At 53.8% G+C, this 18,031-nt stretch overlaps 1 protein-coding gene across 1 annotated transcript in view; it reads left to right on the forward strand.

Moving 5' to 3' along the window:
• WWP2 (WW domain containing E3 ubiquitin protein ligase 2) overlaps positions 1-17,674 on the forward strand; it is a 145,391-nt gene extending 127,717 nt beyond the window's left edge. The window contains exons 11-24 of the mRNA XM_082677164.1: positions 2,674-2,728; positions 6,255-6,336; positions 6,957-7,085; positions 7,761-7,836; positions 8,119-8,190; positions 8,420-8,508; positions 10,386-10,545; positions 11,786-11,919; positions 12,189-12,329; positions 13,025-13,145; positions 13,483-13,587; positions 15,014-15,110; positions 15,289-15,361; positions 15,841-17,674. Of these exons, the coding sequence (XP_082533290.1) occupies positions 2,674-2,728; positions 6,255-6,336; positions 6,957-7,085; positions 7,761-7,836; positions 8,119-8,190; positions 8,420-8,508; positions 10,386-10,545; positions 11,786-11,919; positions 12,189-12,329; positions 13,025-13,145; positions 13,483-13,587; positions 15,014-15,110; positions 15,289-15,361; positions 15,841-15,940 (1,434 nt within the window). The 3' untranslated portion in view covers positions 15,941-17,674. The remainder of the gene's footprint in view (positions 1-2,673; positions 2,729-6,254; positions 6,337-6,956; positions 7,086-7,760; positions 7,837-8,118; positions 8,191-8,419; positions 8,509-10,385; positions 10,546-11,785; positions 11,920-12,188; positions 12,330-13,024; positions 13,146-13,482; positions 13,588-15,013; positions 15,111-15,288; positions 15,362-15,840) is intronic.
• The last annotated feature ends 357 nt before the right edge of the window (positions 17,675-18,031 follow it).

Raw genomic sequence — 18,031 nt, forward strand, 5'->3', positions numbered from 1 at the left:
CTCCAGGTAACACTTGGGATCTCTCATTTCAGGGGAAGGTGTGGCAGGAGAGAAGGGGCAGTTGGTTGGCTCACTGGAGATGTGGGGTTTTTGGGTTTTGGTTTTCTGGCCAGGATATATAACTTTGAATTTTTTGTGTCTTCTTGGCTTCTGTTCACTTCCTTTAAACATTTTTCAAGTTGTACTATATACATTAGGGAAGAAATATCCTCAAGTGCTTTGCTTTAACTGTAAGAGGTAAAATGATTATGCGCGTCAGCTTCCACTGACCCATTTCACGTGTCGCTCATGTTTATCAGTCTCTGGTCTCTCACCCTTCCTGTCCGCCTCCTCTTCTCTCCGCCTCTAGGGATGAGAATGAGAGGATACCAAAGACATTTTTCAAAAAACCACCTTCATGAAAGAGAGCCAACACTGTGTGAACATTTAATTTCTGACATTAAAAAAAAAAAAGGCAAAGATTAAGAAAGGGGCCGTTAAACATTTTTTGTTTCTAGTTCAGTGCAGGTCACGAAGCCTGTCAGAAAAAAGACCTTTTGGTATGTTGATTTGTAGAGTCAGGCAAGAGACGACTGTAAGCCCGCTGAAGGCCTGTTGGTACCAGTTGGGAGCTAATTTCCCAGCAGAGCTGCTGAATGCTTTGCAGATCATCCACTTACTCTGGTGGGGGAGAAAAAAGGCCTGAATCAGCCAAAACAATTGCACCAAATGCTGCTGCTTTTAATTTCTTAGAATGACCTTTTCTGTAGCCCTTCCCTTTTGCGAGGACACTGGTCCAGCTCAACGTCACCCGCCGCCTCCTACTTGGCTTCATTGTCTGAAGCACGTGCATGTTTCACAAGGTAGTTCCTTCCCTTCTGTTGCCGCGTGTTTTTTGTACCCACTGTTCTTGTTATGTATTAACTACGAAAAAGGTGGAGGAGCTTGGGTTTTATGACATGCCAACTCCCCTCACCTCGCCTCTCCTCCACACACATACCATAATAACCACCGTGAATTGGGGAAGTTTTCTTTCAGCAGCCCTCAGACAAATCGGAACAGTGGTGGGGGTTGTAAGCACACCCTCGAGGCTGAGGGCAACATGCCCTAAATCCAGGACAGCCCGGCTTCCCGCACCTTCGAGCAGTTTCACTCTGCCTGGTTAGGAGGCCCTCTGCTGGAAGGGGGCTCCGTCCCATCAAGGAACCTATGGTTTCAAGACTGAAATGTCTTTGTTGGAACCTGCTTTGGAAGAGTCACTTGTAGCTGCCACCTCAGAAAGAAAGTTTCTCTGTCCTTTCAGCGGGGGGTGGAGGGAGGGCCGTGGAAGGGGGTTCGTTGGCAGTTGAGTTCTACCAATGTTTTCTCAAGCCGAGACTGAGCTCCATTCATCCTCCTGCCCGTGTGTGTGGCTCCACCGCCCCCAGACGGGGCCCGCCAGGCAGCCCGAAGTCTGCATTGAGAACTTGATCCCCCTCATGTAACAATTAAATTTTAGTAAGTGAAATAAAAATGCTTTGGCACAAAAAAAAAAAAAAAAGAAAAAAAGGAAAAAAAAGGAGAGAGAAAAAGCAAGCCAGCGGGGAACAATACTTGTTTTATTTCAGTGTGAAGAGTCTTTGACAGCACCCCCGTTCCCCGCAGGCTATGAGAACTCTTGGGCCACTGCAGCCCTGCCCCAGGGACCCCGCAGCAGAGTGAGGCTGGGGGTGGAGGTTCTAATGTAAACAGTGACCCTGAAGGCCCGGAGTCAGCTCCCCCTTCTTTCTCCTGTCTCCCCTTCTCTCTCTCCCTCTCTGTCTCTGTCTCTCTGTCTCTGTCTCTCTGTCTCTGTCTCTCTCTGTCTCTGTCTGTCTGTCTCTCTCTGTCTCTGTCTCTGTCTCTCTCTGTCTCTGTCTCTCTCTGTCTCTGTCTCTGTCTCTCTCTCTGTCTTTGTCTCTCTCTCTCTCTGTCTCTCTCTCTCATCATCTCGCCCCCAGCCCCACCTCCCCAGACAGACGCACACAGAACACTGAACAACTTCAGGTTCAGGCCGGAGGAGAAGAAAGGTGCTTTGTGAAGGGAAGCAAAACATTCCTGGGGGAGGTGAGGGGCCCGGGGCCTGAATGGCCCTCAGTCTGCCGCACACCGCTGCTCCCTCTCCCCGCGCCCAGGAGGGAGGAGGGCCCAGCCCCCAGCCAGGAAGCTCTGGGCGTGGGCAGGGTTTGTGGGAATGATTTCATTGGAAAGGCCTGCGATATTTTTTCCCCTCCCGTGTGTGGTTCTTGGAGAAAGTTGGAGGTGGTGGTGATTTCAGCCGCCTTGGCCGCCTTGAGCAGTAGCCGAGCGGCTGACGCACCGGCCGGCCGCGCTTTGCCGGGCAGCCCCGCTCCGGGCTCCCGGCCTGGCCTGGGGGCGTCCTGGCCCGGGGGCGTCCTGGCCCACCTTCCTCTGCACACCTCTCCCTCCCCCTCGCTCCATCCTCTCCACAACCCGTCTGGGCCCTCAGCGTGCAGGGTTCTTTTTTGGTTTTTCTTCTTCTTTGAAGACTTTCGAGAGGAGCAGATGCCACCTAAGTCCCCACCGTATACTCTGCTAAGTGCTAAAATGTGGAAACCAGTCCTTGGCATTTTTATTTTTATCGATTGATTTATTTTAAGCAGTGGCCTTTTTTTTTTTTTAACTTCTGTGTTCTGCTGTGTTTCTTGTGTTTAGTCTTCGAGTGCTCCCACTGACCATGACCCGCTGGGCCCCCTCCCTCCTGGCTGGGGTAAGTACTGAATTCTCCTTCTGTGCTGATGCTTTGTTGTGCTCTGTCCTCTTTCCCTGCACATCTTCTCACTTCCCTGCCTCGGTTCCCCGTTTCTATTCTCTCCAGCACACCCTCTGGGGATACCCAGCTGGAGCAGTTGCAGGTGATGGAGCTGGAAGGTTGGGAAAGAAACTGAGTTCCCCTGCACCCCTATAGCACTCACCTGCCACAGCTGCAGGGGGGTGACCCTATGAGAGAAATCCCCCAGCAGCCTTGGGACTGTTGGGTTGTGGTGCTGACTTTCAAGGTGTCTCCTCAAGAATCCATCCTATTTGATGAAGGCATTTTGACACTGGCTGATTCCCAGATGCATTTGTTGCAGGTCCGTGGCTGTCTGCTTAGACACCTTACCAGACCTTTCTTTGCAGCTGAGATGTTGGAGGACTTCAGCCTGATTTTGACCTCAGCCGCCTTTTTATTTATGATAACGGCTGTGAAAGGGGCCAGAGGGGAACAGATAAGAGAGTTGAGTGAGGGCTGGTGATGTTATGGAAGTGTACTGTTGCTAGTTAATGATGTCGTCCTGGATTCTCCTTGTCACTGGAGAACTCCAAGTCCTTGGTGTGATTTGCCAATAATGAGTTAGAGGGATGCACAGCCATGACTTGGTGAGACGGTGTGCCTTATGGCTATTCTGGGAAGGAGTGGCCATGCACACAGGGGTCATGAGAGATGGCAGGACCCAGTGCATTCTGCAGCTCCGAGCTGGGTCGGGGTTTTGTTCAGCATGTACGACAGGAGTCCCTGGGAGCTGAAGAGGGCCGTTTTTGCAGGAATTGTTGTGGGTCAGGTTTAGTTTGTTTGTTAGGCCAGCAGAAGACAGCAAATGCTGGTTTGATGGTGTTCACAAATAGTATTAAAAAAGGCCGGGGTGTGCTCCCCAACAAAGACGAAGAAACTGACAATGATAGGAAAAACATCACCTGGAAAAATGCAGCTTTTGAACTGGATCCTCTACATCTCTCCATACAGACACAACTACTCCCTGGTAGTAATTTACAGGGTTGCATCAACCCCTATGGCCCTGCAGGGTATCAGTTAGTCAATTACCACTGCATGCCAGGGCACTTGGAAAGGCCTCCAAGCCCTCCTAGAGGAAAAACTCAGATAGCGGGGCCTCCACACAGTTCTTGACTTTTCAGCGGGGTAATGCCTTAGGCACACAGCTGATCCACCCGGCTCCCTGAACTGATGAAAGGTCACTGTTCACTGTTGTCTCAGAGATTGACAGCAAGTCAAATGTGAGAGGGCCAAACATAGGATCCCTGGCTGGTCAGGGGAAGACTCATCCGATGAAATAAGAATCTGTAAGGCTATCTGGCAGACCCTGTGAACTAGAGCAGGGAACCCAGAATTGTTCCTGGATCTGTAGAGTCAAGTGGTTTATTTCTGTACCAGTTCTGCTAAACGGTGGTCACCAAGTAAGAGCAGCTTATAGGGTCTCAAAAACAGCTCCTAGAAGCCAGGTGTGAAATATTTGAGATGGGAATAGGAGCCATGGTCGGAGTCAGTGCTGTTTACAAATGATCAGGAGAACACACCAGACCGTAATGATACGAAACTGAGAGGAGAAGAACATCTGGCCGAGGGCCAGGGAACCTTCCTGATCAAATCCTTTGGGCTTTGTGTTAGCTTCCCCAGGGCTGTGGCAGGGTCATCTCCCCCGGGGGAGTTAAGATGGAACCGAAAGTATAGCAAAACCAAAGGAGAGTTGCATTTAGTGCAACCCTGCTGCCAAGTCTCCTGTGCTCAGTCCTGGGTCCCTTTCTGCTCCTGTAGGAGAGATCCCACATTTTCCCTGAGCACCGACCCAGGGGTCAGAGCACCTGAGGTTTAAGATCCACATCTTCTCAGCTGCTCTGACCCTGGGCATGTGACTGAATGCTCCCGAGTCCATTTCTTCCTAAATGGGGTCAAGCTAGATGTCACCTAAGGACTTTCCCAGCTCCCAGACTACGACCTTGCATGCAGCAAGGTGGTTCCAGTGGGCCATGGAAGGCCTCCACGCAGCAACAAGGGCACTTCCCGGCTGGACAGATCCACCCGCCTCGGCTTTGGCCCTTGGGAGAGGACACGCGGGAGGATCTAGTTCAAAGCAGAAGCTTCCGGGCTGGGAGCAGCTCCTTCTTCCCCTCAGAACCCTGTCGGGAAGCCGGTCTTCTGTGGGACGGTCCCACAGGCTGTTCTGAGGTGATGGTAGCTCTGTAGCAATCCCAGTCACCTTCTTTTCTTTCTTTCAAGTCTCTTGTTTTTGAAATTTCCATCAAGTAGTGGATACCAGGTAAGTCAGACAGAGACCAGGACCATGGGTTGATACTGTGAACATTGCAGCCTGCTACTCAAGGGGAGGGGGCTGGGCTCCCTAGTTCTGCATCTATTTCAGCTTTTGGTTTCCCTGTAGCTTCTGGAACTGATGATTTTTATTTCTTTAATTTCTCCCTGTCATCGTAAAAGAGGGAGGGCCATGAGCATTGTTTGTTTTCAGGACAGAAACAGGTTTGAAAGCCCAGGAACTTTGAGCTGGGAAAGGTGACGCTCTTGGTTTCGGAGTCTTGCTCCAGTCTTTCCTGCCATCCACCTGGAGCTGATGGGTGCCCCTTTCAATCCCTCTTAAAGACCAGAATCACCAGCTGGAGTTGAGTTTGCCCCTGGAGCCCAGAGTTTCTCCCTCAAACAACTCAGCGCCATTGTTAGTACACCAGTAAAAGGGCAGCAGGATCAGTGCTGTCCAGAGAATAGAAAGTATGTCTGAGCTCCCCAAACACGGCCCCATCTCAAAGCACACACTTAGGTGTAAGACCAGGATGGCACTGTAAGTGCCCACAACCCCAGGGGTCTCTTGGCATGTGTGCAACATAGAGGTTTTGCTGCGATGTAGGAGTTTGAGAACAAAACTTTGCCTTTAAGCAGGGGGGTACATAGGCCCTGTGGTGCAGAGCGCTGATCAGAGAGGGATGAAGGAAAATGCAGCCACCCCACAGTGACCCTGCCTGTGGGACAGGGGCACCTGGGTCGGCTGCATCCAGTGGATGGAGGGGCTGCAGAACCAGAGAGCAGCCGTGATGGACGGGGGTGGGGGCCAGGATCCTGGGGAGGTTGGACTGTGCCTCCACTTTGCACACAGCTGGATGCAATTATGCCTCTGGTTTCAGCTGGGCTGCCCCCTCTCCATGTTCTCCCCTCCGTGTTGCCACACCGCCCCCTTGCCTCCAGCAAATCAACCAACCGAAGATGGTGTTTGATCTGGAGTTGAAAATGTGTATATCCCTCCCCTACTCCCCAATAGGGAAAGATTCTCTTTGTCCTCTTTGCCAGTGACAGATGTGAGTGAACCAGGCTCGCGCTGGTTAAACTTCTCTAACAGGTTAGGAACAGGGGTAGAAATTCAGACCCAGCACCCAGGAGGTGGGAGCCAGAGGGGAGAGGACATGGGCTCAAGACGTCTCAATCTGAGAGTCCGCTTTTCCTTCTTCTCCCCTGACAGAGAAGAGACAGGACAACGGACGGGTGTATTACGTGAACCATAACACACGCACTACCCAGTGGGAGGACCCTCGGACCCAGGGGTAAGGACTCAGGCCGGGAGGGGTCTGGGCTGGGCCCTGTGCACCTCCAGTACTAGCCTGGTGGCCTTGGACTGCATTTGTCCTCCACGGCCGATGTTCTGGGAACTTTGGCCACACACAGGTGCCCTGAGACCCTCATGATATGACGTTGGCCCAGTGAGAGCTTGAAAGTGGCACCTTAAGTTGGCCTTCCTCATGGATACAGAGTGGCCTGGCTGGCAGGTGCTGCTGGTCTCTGTGCAATTGTGCAGGATGCCGATCATGTGATTTCAGAAGGGTTGAGAGCCCTGCCCCAACACTGTCAACTCCCCACCCCCCAGAAGCTGGTCTGGGATGGAGTACTGGGTGCCTTATGATTGCTGGTGCCTGCTCAGGCCATGGCCATCCACCCAGGGCTGGTTCTTTGCCACAGTAGGACAGTAGATGACCTCTCTCTGCTGCAGAACCATCCTCAGGACTTGGGTATTGCCAAGCACATTTCCTCAAGGCCCACCCTCAAGGGCTGTGCAGGGCCTGGGTAAAAACAGAGAGAAAGCAGCACTTCAGGGACCCCAGCCTCCTTAGCATGGAGGCCCAGAAGGTGAGGCCAGCCCTTAACCACTCTCTTCCCATGTTTCCAGGATGATCCAGGAACCAGCTCTGCCCCCAGGGTGGGAGATGAAGTACACCAGCGAGGGGGTGCGTTACTTCGTGGACCACAATACCCGCACCACCACCTTTAAGGATCCTCGCCCAGGGTTTGAGTCTGGGTAAGGACTTTGCACAGGTGACATCACTCTTAGCACAGGCCTGGTATAGCTGCTCTTACTGCCCTCTAGTGGCCAGTTTTGATGTCACACTAGTGGGGATGTGGAGAGAAGGGGCTACTCTATTTACTCAGAATAACACTGGTGGTCTTTCTCTAAAAGCAAGAGGTCTGGCTTTCTTTTTTTAAAAATAAATTTATTTATTTATTTATTTATGGCTGCGTTGGGTCTTCATTGCTGCACGCGGGCTTTCTCTAGTTGCGGCGAGCGGGGGCTACTCTGTTGGGGAGCATGGGCTCTAGGTGCACAGGCTTCAGTAGTTGTGGCACGTGGGCTCAGTAGTTGTGGCTTGCAGGCTCTGGAGCGCAGGCTCTGTAGTTGTGGCGCACGGGCTTAGTTGTTCTGTGGCATGTGGGATCTTCCTGGAGAGAGCTCGAACCCGTGTCCCCTGCCTTGGCAGGCGGATTCTTAACCACTGCGCCACGAGGGAAGTCCCTCTGGCTTTATTTCTAGTTTTTCTTTTTAATCTTCAGAAGGTCTTAATGGCAGTCACTTTCTTTCTTTTACACCTTACTTTACTCGTCTTTAACATAGCATCAGCTTTCCTTAGGACTAACAAGATGCGTTGCTAATTTTTGAGAAATCACATGGATTCCAGAACATCTTTGCTCTTCCCAGGACGAAGCAAGGTTCCCCTGGTGCCTATGACCGAAGTTTTCGGTGGAAGTATCACCAGTTCCGTTTCCTCTGCCATGTGAGTTCTGGTACTGGGACCTCCCCTGGAGATTGGGGTTGTAGAGTTATTTCAGCACAGTTTTCTAGCCCAGCAGCAGGCGTTGGAATGCCTGTGTCTTAGGTGGGAGCAGGTCACTTGTCTCACCTCGAGCAGTTTTGTGACGTTATCTCTAGGAAGCCAGCCAAGTTCTCTCCCCAAGCCCAGGGGGATGGGGAAGCCTGTTCAGACAGACAGGTGACCAGACTGAATAGTTACCACCAAGACCCCAATTTGAGGTTTGTTTTTTCCTTTTCTTATCAGTCAAATGCTCTCCCCAGCCATGTGAAGATCAGCGTTTCCAGGCAGACACTTTTTGAGGATTCTTTCCAACAGGTTAGAGAATAACCACCGTGTCTAAGACCAGGGGCAGGCAGGAGGTCCCCTCCCGCTACCCTGTCTTCTATCATGTAGCCTGTTAAGCCCACATGGTAGAGTTCTCAAGGCGTGGGCCTTGGTGACTGGTATCTGCCGAAGAGCAGGCCTGGGAGTCCCCTGTCCCCCACCCCCCAGCCTGCCATGGAAGGGAGAGTAGCAGGCTGGCCACGATCTTCTGTCTCCCCAGATCATGAACATGAAGCCCTACGACCTGCGCCGCCGGCTCTACATCATCATGCGCGGCGAGGAGGGCCTGGACTATGGAGGCATTGCCAGGTGAGTTGGGAGCCCCGGAAGGCTGCGCTGCACCCCGCTTCCCCAGGCTACAGGGCCCACTCCCAGAAAGCTGTCTGCTTCTTGCTCAGAGTGTTGCCAGATCTCTCCTGCATCTTCAGGAGTGGGCAGGGGTGTGGCCAGTCCGAAGGGGCGCTGGAGCTGGGTCTGGGGGTCCCCTGCTGGGCTAGGTATTAATCCTTTAGTTTTTGGGTCATGGGAAGGCTAGGGGCCTTCTGGGGGAGGGGCTCGGGACAATGGCTCTTTACCAACAAACCTGTCATTATTTCCGGCTACACCAGTGTCAGTAGCTAAATATCGGTGTTAAGTGGTTGTCCAGTAGAATCGACCCTGGGCTTCACTTCGTCTTGAGGCAGCCGGGGCGTGTTAAGTCGGCTGTCTTGGTGTATACCTGGCATGAATAAGCTGTGTCACAATCCAAAGGGCATCGATCAGTACTCAGCTGCATGTCATGTGCACAGGGTCAATAAATTAAAATAGCTAATATAACCCTAAAAAGAGCTCAAAGCATTGTCTTGCCCTTACCCCAGCCCACCTACAAAAGTTAACAGACTGGCAACATGTTGCCTTGGACGATGGGGCACAGGGCCCCGGCAGAGAGAAGGAGCATCTTGGCCTGCGGTGACTGCTCAGCTTGCTGACCTCTCATGGTGTGGGGACGTCTTCTCACTTGGTGTTGGGTTAACTTGCTTCTGGTCCTCTGTGTGCTGGTGGCGTTGCCCTCTGTGTTGGCACCCACGGATCGATTGCTCTTTTTTCCGTGGTGACCGTGGTGACCTCCTCTCTAGGCTCTGCTTGGTGGTGTGGCTCCCGCCCCGTGTGTGTCTGTCTCTCTGTGTCCTGCCAGTGGTTTTACCCTATGGTAGGTTACATCATGCTGTTCTACCACAGGGTAGAACCACGGACAGGATACCGGGGCACCCTCTGCATCGAAGGACTCCTCGTCTGCCTGGCCACAAACAGCCCAGCAGCCAGGGACTGGCCCCCTTGGGACGTCCCCCTGCTGGTTTAGCTCAAGCCCCAGAGGACTCTGAATTCTGGCTTGAGGCTTGTACCTAGGGAGCAAAGAGATGCGAAGGCATGGGCATTGGTTCAGATGAATGCGTGGACATATGGGGAAGGGTGCGGTTGATGGGGTCTGGGGTGAGGGGATGGCAGAGTACAAGGGCAGTGAGATACCTGCGTGGTAGCTGGGGGGAGTGAAATGTAGACACTGCATTGGTTACAGAGTTTTCATGCAGAAGGAGTTAGGAACGTATTACCTTGTATTCACATTATGCTGCCTACTCAGGTAGGGTGGAAGCAGCGTGGCTGCTGTTCATATAGCACCTTTGCAAGATTTAGAAAAAGATGCCCTTTGTCAAGACACTTCTGTGTTGGAATATGGCCGAGATATACTGGCTTTATCAGAAAAAAGGCAGCTTGACTGCTATTCGCAGGAAAATTGTTGTGATAAATGTACAAATCTATGATACTGTAACATCGTGTCGTTGTGCAGTGCACAGCCTACACAACTGTGCATAGTGGCTCAGGGTGCAAGGAGCTCCTTTGCCATTAGGCGCTCTGGATAACAGATGGAAAATCCTGGAATGCAGCACCTGGAGCCAACATGCTGGCACGCAGGTTTTCCTGAGCATCATCGTCAAGTGCAGTTGTTCTGGTTCACACTAGGTCTGACCCTGCCCCATTCACTGACCAGCTGTTCACAGAGGTTAGCCCAGGTGCTGATCCCAGTGGGGCTGCCTCCCCAGGACGCATGTCTCCAGACTAGGTGAAACAGGACAGCACAGGAGAGTCGCACCTCCACAACAGGTGTGCAGGGAGGGATCCATTAGTTCCGTTTTTCTCTTCTCCCACAGAGAGTGGTTTTTCCTCCTGTCCCACGAGGTGCTCAACCCCATGTACTGTTTATTTGAATACGCCGGGAAGAACAATTACTGCCTGCAGATCAACCCCGCCTCCTCCATCAACCCCGACCACCTCACCTACTTCCGCTTTATTGGCAGATTCATTGCCATGGTAAGATTCGCCCTCCAGGGAGGGCGGCGACCCTATACACCACCAGCAGCCGCTGCAGCCTGACGCCCCCCTCTCTGAGCCCCACCCTCGTCCTTTTACAGAACTACTCACTAAAGATGCAAAAAGCTAGCGAGAGTTCTGGAAATAGTTCAGAGCTCTCTCAGTCGCCACCCCAGGGTGCTGAGAAGGTTTTCGTGTTGACTTGTGTAGGATTTGTCAAGCGAAAGCCCAGGGTCCCTGGATCAAAGTCTTCACTTAACATTCAGCGCTTGCCCTGTTGGGGGTGGGGCATGACGGGCACAGCCCACCTGCTGCCTGTCTCTGGGTGTTGCCACAAGCTGGGTGGCAGCGTTTGGGAATGTCTGACTGAGACTCAGGCCTTCTGGAAGGGGATTTGGAATCTACACTAGCTGAGAATAGAACCCTAGTAGACCGGTTGGTGCAAGATGTAGGAGGCATCTGTCAGGAGGAGGGCAAAGTAGGGAAGGGGGAGTTAGGTATTTGTATTTATGTAGAAATAGGAGCACAGTGTGAATATTGTTGAGTGTCCTGTTGAGTGTCTCACGAGCATCAAGAACCAGGATGGAGACGGGAGCCCGTGAGGGCCACGGTCCCGCTGCCGCATTTGGTAGTTTGAGAGGTTTCACTGCTAGCTTTCCTTCACTTCTTCCCCTGACTTCCCGAGTGAGTGTCTGCCCCGCTTCCCTCTCAGGAGGACCCAAGAGCCCATGACTAAATATGTCCCTTCCCTTTGTCTGGAAGTTCTTGGCCAAGGTGCTGGGCTCAGGAAGTGGGCACATTCTTCCCCGGTCTAGAGACCCGCCTGGCCCTGCAGCGGACAGGACAGACCAGTAAAACCCTAGACTATTACTCACCACTGGCTCGCCAGCAGCCGCGTCTGCATTATTTTTGGCTGCCTCCGCTGCCCAGCTCAGAGCAGCAGTGAGTCAGGGCCACCACCTGGAGCTGTGCTGAATGAGTCGTCTCTGTACGCCTGGGGGCAGATCTCTGCTAGAGCAGGGAGCCGGCAGGCAGGCAGTGGGCCAGAGGTGAGTTCCTGAGCGGCCAGCTCTGCTCATCGCCGAGGTTTGCAGGTGGGACCAAGAGTGCTGCAGACTTTGCCTTCAGGCCCCTGGGGCGGCCGGATGCTCAGGAGGGCAGGTTGCAGTAGCTGGGCAGTAGCTGATATGGGGCATCCTAGGAAAACCAGATCTCTCTGCCATGTCTCTTCCTTCCTCAGGCTCTGTACCATGGAAAGTTCATCGATACAGGCTTCACCCTCCCTTTCTACAAGCGGATGCTAAACAAGAGACCAACCCTGAAAGACCTGGAATCCATCGACCCCGAATTCTACAAATCTATCATCTGGATCAAGTGGGTCCCCTCCATCGCCCTGTGCTGGGAGAAGAGGGAGTCTCAGGGTGGGTCATAGTGCGGGTGGATGCACAGCTTCTAGGTCCCCCTGCAGGGCAGCTCTGGAATTCTCTCCTTGCATCAGGGAGATGTCCCGTGACGCCTTTCTGGGTTCTAGGCCACCTGTGAGTCCTCGCGTCCCACGGGCACTAAAAGTGAGTGATGCAGCAGGAGGGAGAGAAGACCCTTCTAAGACAGACATCTTCCCTCTTGGTCTCTCGTGCCCCCAGAGAGAACAATCTGGAAGAGTGCGGCTTAGAGCTGTACTTCATCCAGGACATGGAGATCCTGGGCAAGGTGACAACCCATGAGCTGAAGGAAGGTGGTGAGAGCATCCGAGTGACAGAGGAGAACAAGGAAGAGTACATCATGTGAGTTTCAAGCACTGGGGAGCCAGGGGCCTGGATAAAGGGGAGCAGAGACACAGCTGGCTGCAGAGAAAGGGTCTCCCGCTCTTATCCCGGGGCACCCTCTTCAGCCAGGCCCCCACGCGTGGCCCCTGGGTCACGAGGGATGGAAAGAACCTCTCACTTTGCCTTGACCTCAGATGGCTGCCATGGCCAGCCACGTGCTGAGCAGAGCCGGGGCAGCCAGAGCCCAAGGCCCTGTGTGCCAGCTCCCGGGTGCCCTTTGTTCCCGAGTGGTAGACTTCAAGACCGCGAGGCTGAATTTCTTTGAAGAGGCATAAAGCTTCGGCGCATCCCCCTTCTTCCTCCTAACTCACAGGGTGTCTGCGTCCTGCCCGCTTAAACCCACTCTCGCACGTGAGGTTGTGCATGAATGTGCCCATTTCTTCAGGTCCCTTGGTCTCGTCTTTTAACCTCCACTCGTCTGAGGTTCAGTCAGCAGTGGTGAGAGGAGCAGAAGTGGGGGATTTCGAAGATTCAAGTGTTGCCGGGTTACTCTGAGGTTTTAAAGGCCGTGCTCTTGGGGCCGGCCGCAGCCTGGGAGTCCCGCCTGCCCGAGGTCAACTCTCAGCTGCCGATAGCAGCCCCCTGGCAGGCCCTGGCGGTGGCCTCCTAGGCAGTGCATCTTGGGCTCCTCCGACGGCCGGTCTTGGTTTCAGGCTGCTGACTGACTGGCGTTTCACCCGAGGCGTGGAAGAGCAGACCAAGGCCTTCCTGGATGGCTTCAACGAGGTGGCCCCCCTGGAGTGGTTGCGCTACTTTGACGAGAAAGAGCTGGAGGTGAGGGCTGAGGTTGTTGGGACCCTGAACCCCTGCCCCTGGGGCTGCCCTGCCCTTTGATAGCCTCGCCGCGCACCCACAGCGACTCACCAGTAAAGCCCTGCGCTATCCCAGGACGGTGGCAGCGCGCGAATAACATGGACTTGGGTCTCGCACCTGCCCTCACCTGGGCCCTTGTCTGCAGGGGGTCCACGTGTTACCCATACTATTAAAACTGCCCGCAGAAATAGTTGAAGATGTGTGGGATGCTTTCATCTGCCAGGGAGTGGATGAGGCACGGCGCACCATGGGGAAAGGGCTGGCGCCGGGTGCCTGACACCCTCTCTGTCCACCGCAGCTGATGCTGTGCGGCATGCAGGAGATAGACATGAGCGACTGGCAGAAGAACACTATCTACCGGCACTATACCAAGAACAGCAAGCAGATCCAGTGGTTCTGGCAGGTGGGTACTGGGTCTGGTCCCTGCAGTCAGGGTGAGGGTCTGGGCAGGGATGTTTGAGCCGTCCCCACAGAAAGCGAGACCTGATTCGACCCCAAGCTTGAGGATGCTTGTGTTATCACCTCCCTCGTCTTTGACACTCTCCTCACCTCCCCCAACTTGCAAAAGGAGATGAAAAACCCAACCTTGGGACAAAAGGAGCTGTTGCAGCTGGGTCGTGGCCACTGCATTTGACAGGAGGTGTCAGCGGTGGGCCAGCTCCCAATGCTGGTGTGTGTGTGTGTGGACGGGGGGTGGTTTAGGCAGGAGGGAGAGCTCTCATGGGTCGCGTGGTCTCCTTCCAGCCAGGTGGGGTGGGAAAGCCTGGGCTTGCTCCAGAGAAACTGAAAGAGCTTGATGTCCTGGATACAGTGAATCGATTCCTTTATATGAGTGGGTCTTGTCGTTGTTGTCCTTTTGAAGTATAGCATACATAAAAAAGAATGAGCGTATATAGGTTTTCTATGGAGGTAAAATTCACATACCATAAAACTTCACCATGTTAATTTAAGCATTTTAAGGTATACAGTTCAGTGGCTTTTACAGTGGCTTTTGACAACGTTGTGGAACCATCACCACTATCAAATTCCAGCACATTTCATCTCCCTTAAAAAGAAACCTCATACAGGGAATTCCCTGGCAGTCCAGTGGTTAGGACTCCGAGCTCTCACTGCCGAGGGCCCAGATGAGGGCTCTGGTTCAATCCCTGGTTGGGGAACTAAGATCCCACAAGCCATGCAGTACAGCCAAAAAAAAAAAAAAAAAGAAACAAACCTCATACCTATTAAGCAGTCAGTCTCATCCTTAGCATTTTTTTTAATTAATTAATTATTTTTTGGGTGCATTGGGTCTTTGTTGCTGCGTGCAGACTTTTCGCTAGTTGCAGTGAGTGGGGGCTACTCTTTGTTGTGGTGTGCGGGCTTCTCTTGTTGTGGAGCACGGGCTCTAGGCGCGCGGGCTTCAGAGTTACGGTGTGTGGACTCAGTAGTTGTGGCACACGGGCTTAGCTGCTCCATGGCATGTGGCATCCTCCCGGACCAGGGCTCGCACCCGTGTCCCCTGCATTGGCAGGCGGATTCTTAACCACTGAGCCACCAGGGAAGACCCTTAGTGTGTTTTTAGAAGTGGAACTTGCATGGAAAGGAGACTACCTCGCCTGGGGTGTCCCTGAGACCAAGAGATGTCACATAGATTGGTGGGAATGGTCTATGAGCACAGCCTCTTAGAGCAGCTTTGGGGTTTTCCAGGTACTGGCTGTCACCTTCCCACCCAGCCTGGGCTCCATGTTCTCAGCCCTAAAGAGGCGCCCTGGCTGACTGGAGAGTTACATGTCAGGGCAAAGTGCTGGGCCATGGGGGCCCTGACTCTGCCTTGGCTTGCGGGGTTCCAGGTGGTGAAGGAGATGGACAACGAGAAGAGAATCCGGCTGCTGCAGTTTGTCACTGGGACCTGCCGCCTGCCTGTTGGGGGATTCACCGAACTCATTGGTATGTCTTCACTTGCCCTGCTCGCACCCTTGGGTGGAGAGGAGGACAGCTCAAAGCGGGAGCAGAACCTAGTGTCTTCCCTGGAAGCAAGTCAGGGGAAGGGGGCTGAACCATCTGTGGTGGAGTCGGAGGGTCGGACCATCCTGTTATATACAATATGTTTTTCTTTGGGTAACAGGTAGCAATGGACCACAGAAGTTTTGCATTGACAAGGTTGGCAAGGAAACCTGGCTGCCCAGAAGCCACACCTGGTGAGTGTGCTGGTTTTGGTGGGAGGTGGCCAGAACCTGAGACCCGATGAGCCACTGAGGGCAGCCCTGTGGGCAAGGTGGCTTCGGGGCCTTGACCCGGGCAACTTGTGTGTAGTTCTGGGGTTTGGGGAGGAGGGGCTTCTGGGCCTGGGCCTCTGATCTTTTGGGAATTGTGACAGCAGTTATGTGCCCTGACGGCAGTACCGGATATGAAATACTGAAACACTGTTATTCCAGTCAGCAAAGAGCTGCTGTCCTGAGTCCCCCCTGCCTGTGGTTCCCCATTTCCCTTGCAGCCCTGCCTCCTCTGACCCCTTCATGGTCCAGGGACACAGCACAGCCTTCAGGGACCCTGTTCTGGCGTCTGGCTGGCTGGCATTGTGGTCGAGCCACAGTCTGGGAACTCTTTTGACCCCACCCTGTGGCTGTTAGAGCTCTGACCTCCCTGTGCTGACTGCCCTGCTCTCCTTTCTCAACAGTTTCAACCGGCTGGATCTGCCACCATACAAGAGCTACGAACAGCTGAAGGAGAAGCTGCTGTATGCTGTCGAGGAGACCGAGGGCTTTGGACAGGAGTAACTCAGGCTGCCCCTTCCCACGCCCCCAGCACATATGTAGTCTTGAGTCCTGCCTGCCCGAAAAGCTGCTGGCCGCACAGCCCGGGAGGCCCCTGTGGATGGTGGCCCTGCATAGGACCACACTGTCATCAGGCTGGTGGCAGCAGAGCCTGACCTCAAGAGGCCCTGCACACCCCACCCTCCTACCCACTGGTGGCAGTCTGGAATAAAGCCCCCATGTCACTCTTGGCCCCATCAACCATTGCAAAGTCTGGAGGGCTGACCCTGTCTGTAGAGCTCACCCTCCTTCTCCCCTGAGACCAATCCTAGGTGTGTGTGAGTGTGCAAGGTGGGGCGCGCCATGCCGCAGCCCTAGGCCTCATGGGCTTGTTAGGTGAGAAGGAGACCAACCACTTGGGGTAGGTGTTCTGGGCTAACAAAGCCCACGGTCTTTGTCAGTAAAAGAGGTTCTGTTTTGTATAGAACTTTTCCAGTGATCTGTATAAATGAAGGTCTCAGGGAGCGGAGCTCCAGATCAAGGTCACCGCTCGTCCCTCGCTAGCCGTCTCCAGCTGCAGAGGCTGAGCAGCATGGCCCCTCCCTCCACTCATTGCTGGCCAGTTGGTTCTTTCCAGCAGACAAAGGGTCGTACCAGCTGCTTGGGTGTTGCGGATGGAAACGGCAAACCCCCTCAGACTTTCTTTTCCCATTTACATACACTTGAAACATTTTGTGTGTAGGGCTGCTTTGTGCTCTGTTGTTGGTATGCTGCTGTCACTACTTCCTGTCAAGGAGCTGGTGCGCCAGGCATGGCTGGGACCCTGAGGGACCCAGCACTGTTGGTCCAAGAATTTCTCAAACAGCTGCTCCCCTTAGGAACCTGCTTAGCAGTTCTACGAGCTCAGGCAGGCCTGACCCGGCGGCTCAGCTTCCCAGCAGCCTTGTCCCCGACCCTTGACAGAGAGGGAAGGGGGTTGTTGTCCTGAGTGGCACCCCGACCTCTCCGCCTCCAGTAGACAACTCCCTTTGCTAGATGGGGTGATGGGGCACGTGGGGCTGACCTGCCAAGCCCCCGGACCTCCAGGCGGCACATGCGTCCGGGTTGAGAATGAAGTGCACCCCAGCTACTGTAGAGTGTGTTCACTCTGCCTAGAAGTGCAGCTTTACCTGCACAGAGGAAACGATGCTCTTGGAAGCCAGCAGAAGGGCCCTGAGCTGCTGCCCACTGTCTGACTTGATTGCTGGAGCTCCTGCCAGCCTCTGCCGTGGGCATCCCGCTGTGTGTTGAGATCTTCCGGGCGAATACTCTCCTCTAGGATGCTGGAGTGGTGATTGTGCTGGGCCCCCATGCAGGCCCTCATACTGGCTACGTGGTCTTCTGAGGACAGTCGCGTGCTCCCAGGTCCTCGTCCTTCCCCCTGGCCTATGTTGGCTCTGGTGTGTGCTGATTCGGGTGGCTCAGCTCACTGCAGCCCAACCTTTCTTCTTCCCTCGAATCGTTGGCAGTGCTTCCCTGCGGTGTCTCACCATGTTGGGGGTTGGGGTGCAAAGCTGCCTTGCGGGGTTTGGGAGCCTCAGGCTCATGCGCGTGCAGAGTGTTGTCATGTGGGTGTGGGTGTGTACATACGTGTATATAACTGAGGTGTCTGTACGGAATGCCCTTTGGTAGCTCTGAGTTGGTCACCAGATTGTTTTGTAATGCCCACCCCCTTGCCTTGGTATTGCCAGTTTCTTGTGCAATAAACAATCAGCAGCTGTGGGTGGTGTTGGCGTGGATGTGTCCAAAATTACTGTCCTCCAGACAAAAGGCCTCTAGGCCCCACAGACCCTCTAGGTCCAGACAGGGGCGGACGTTCCATGACCTTGCTGGTTTTGAGAATTGTGTGTGTCATTAACCAAGACAGCCACACTTCTGGTGGGTGGCTGAGTCCTCGTCAGGGGATCACAGGCTTCAGCCCTCGGTCAGTTGCCTCACAGCACCCTTTTGGCCTGGGTTTCTTTGAGCAGTTGCTGTGGAGCCAACAGCTGAGCCTGCAGGTTGGACCGGCTTCAGGAACCGGCTCCTGGGGACAGTGTTCTGGGCAATCATTCATTCGAGAAACATTTCCTGGGG

The sequence above is a fragment of the Grampus griseus genome (genome assembly GCF_964374135.1).
Source record: "Grampus griseus genome assembly, chromosome: 19".
Lineage (NCBI taxonomy): Eukaryota > Metazoa > Chordata > Mammalia > Artiodactyla > Delphinidae > Grampus > Grampus griseus.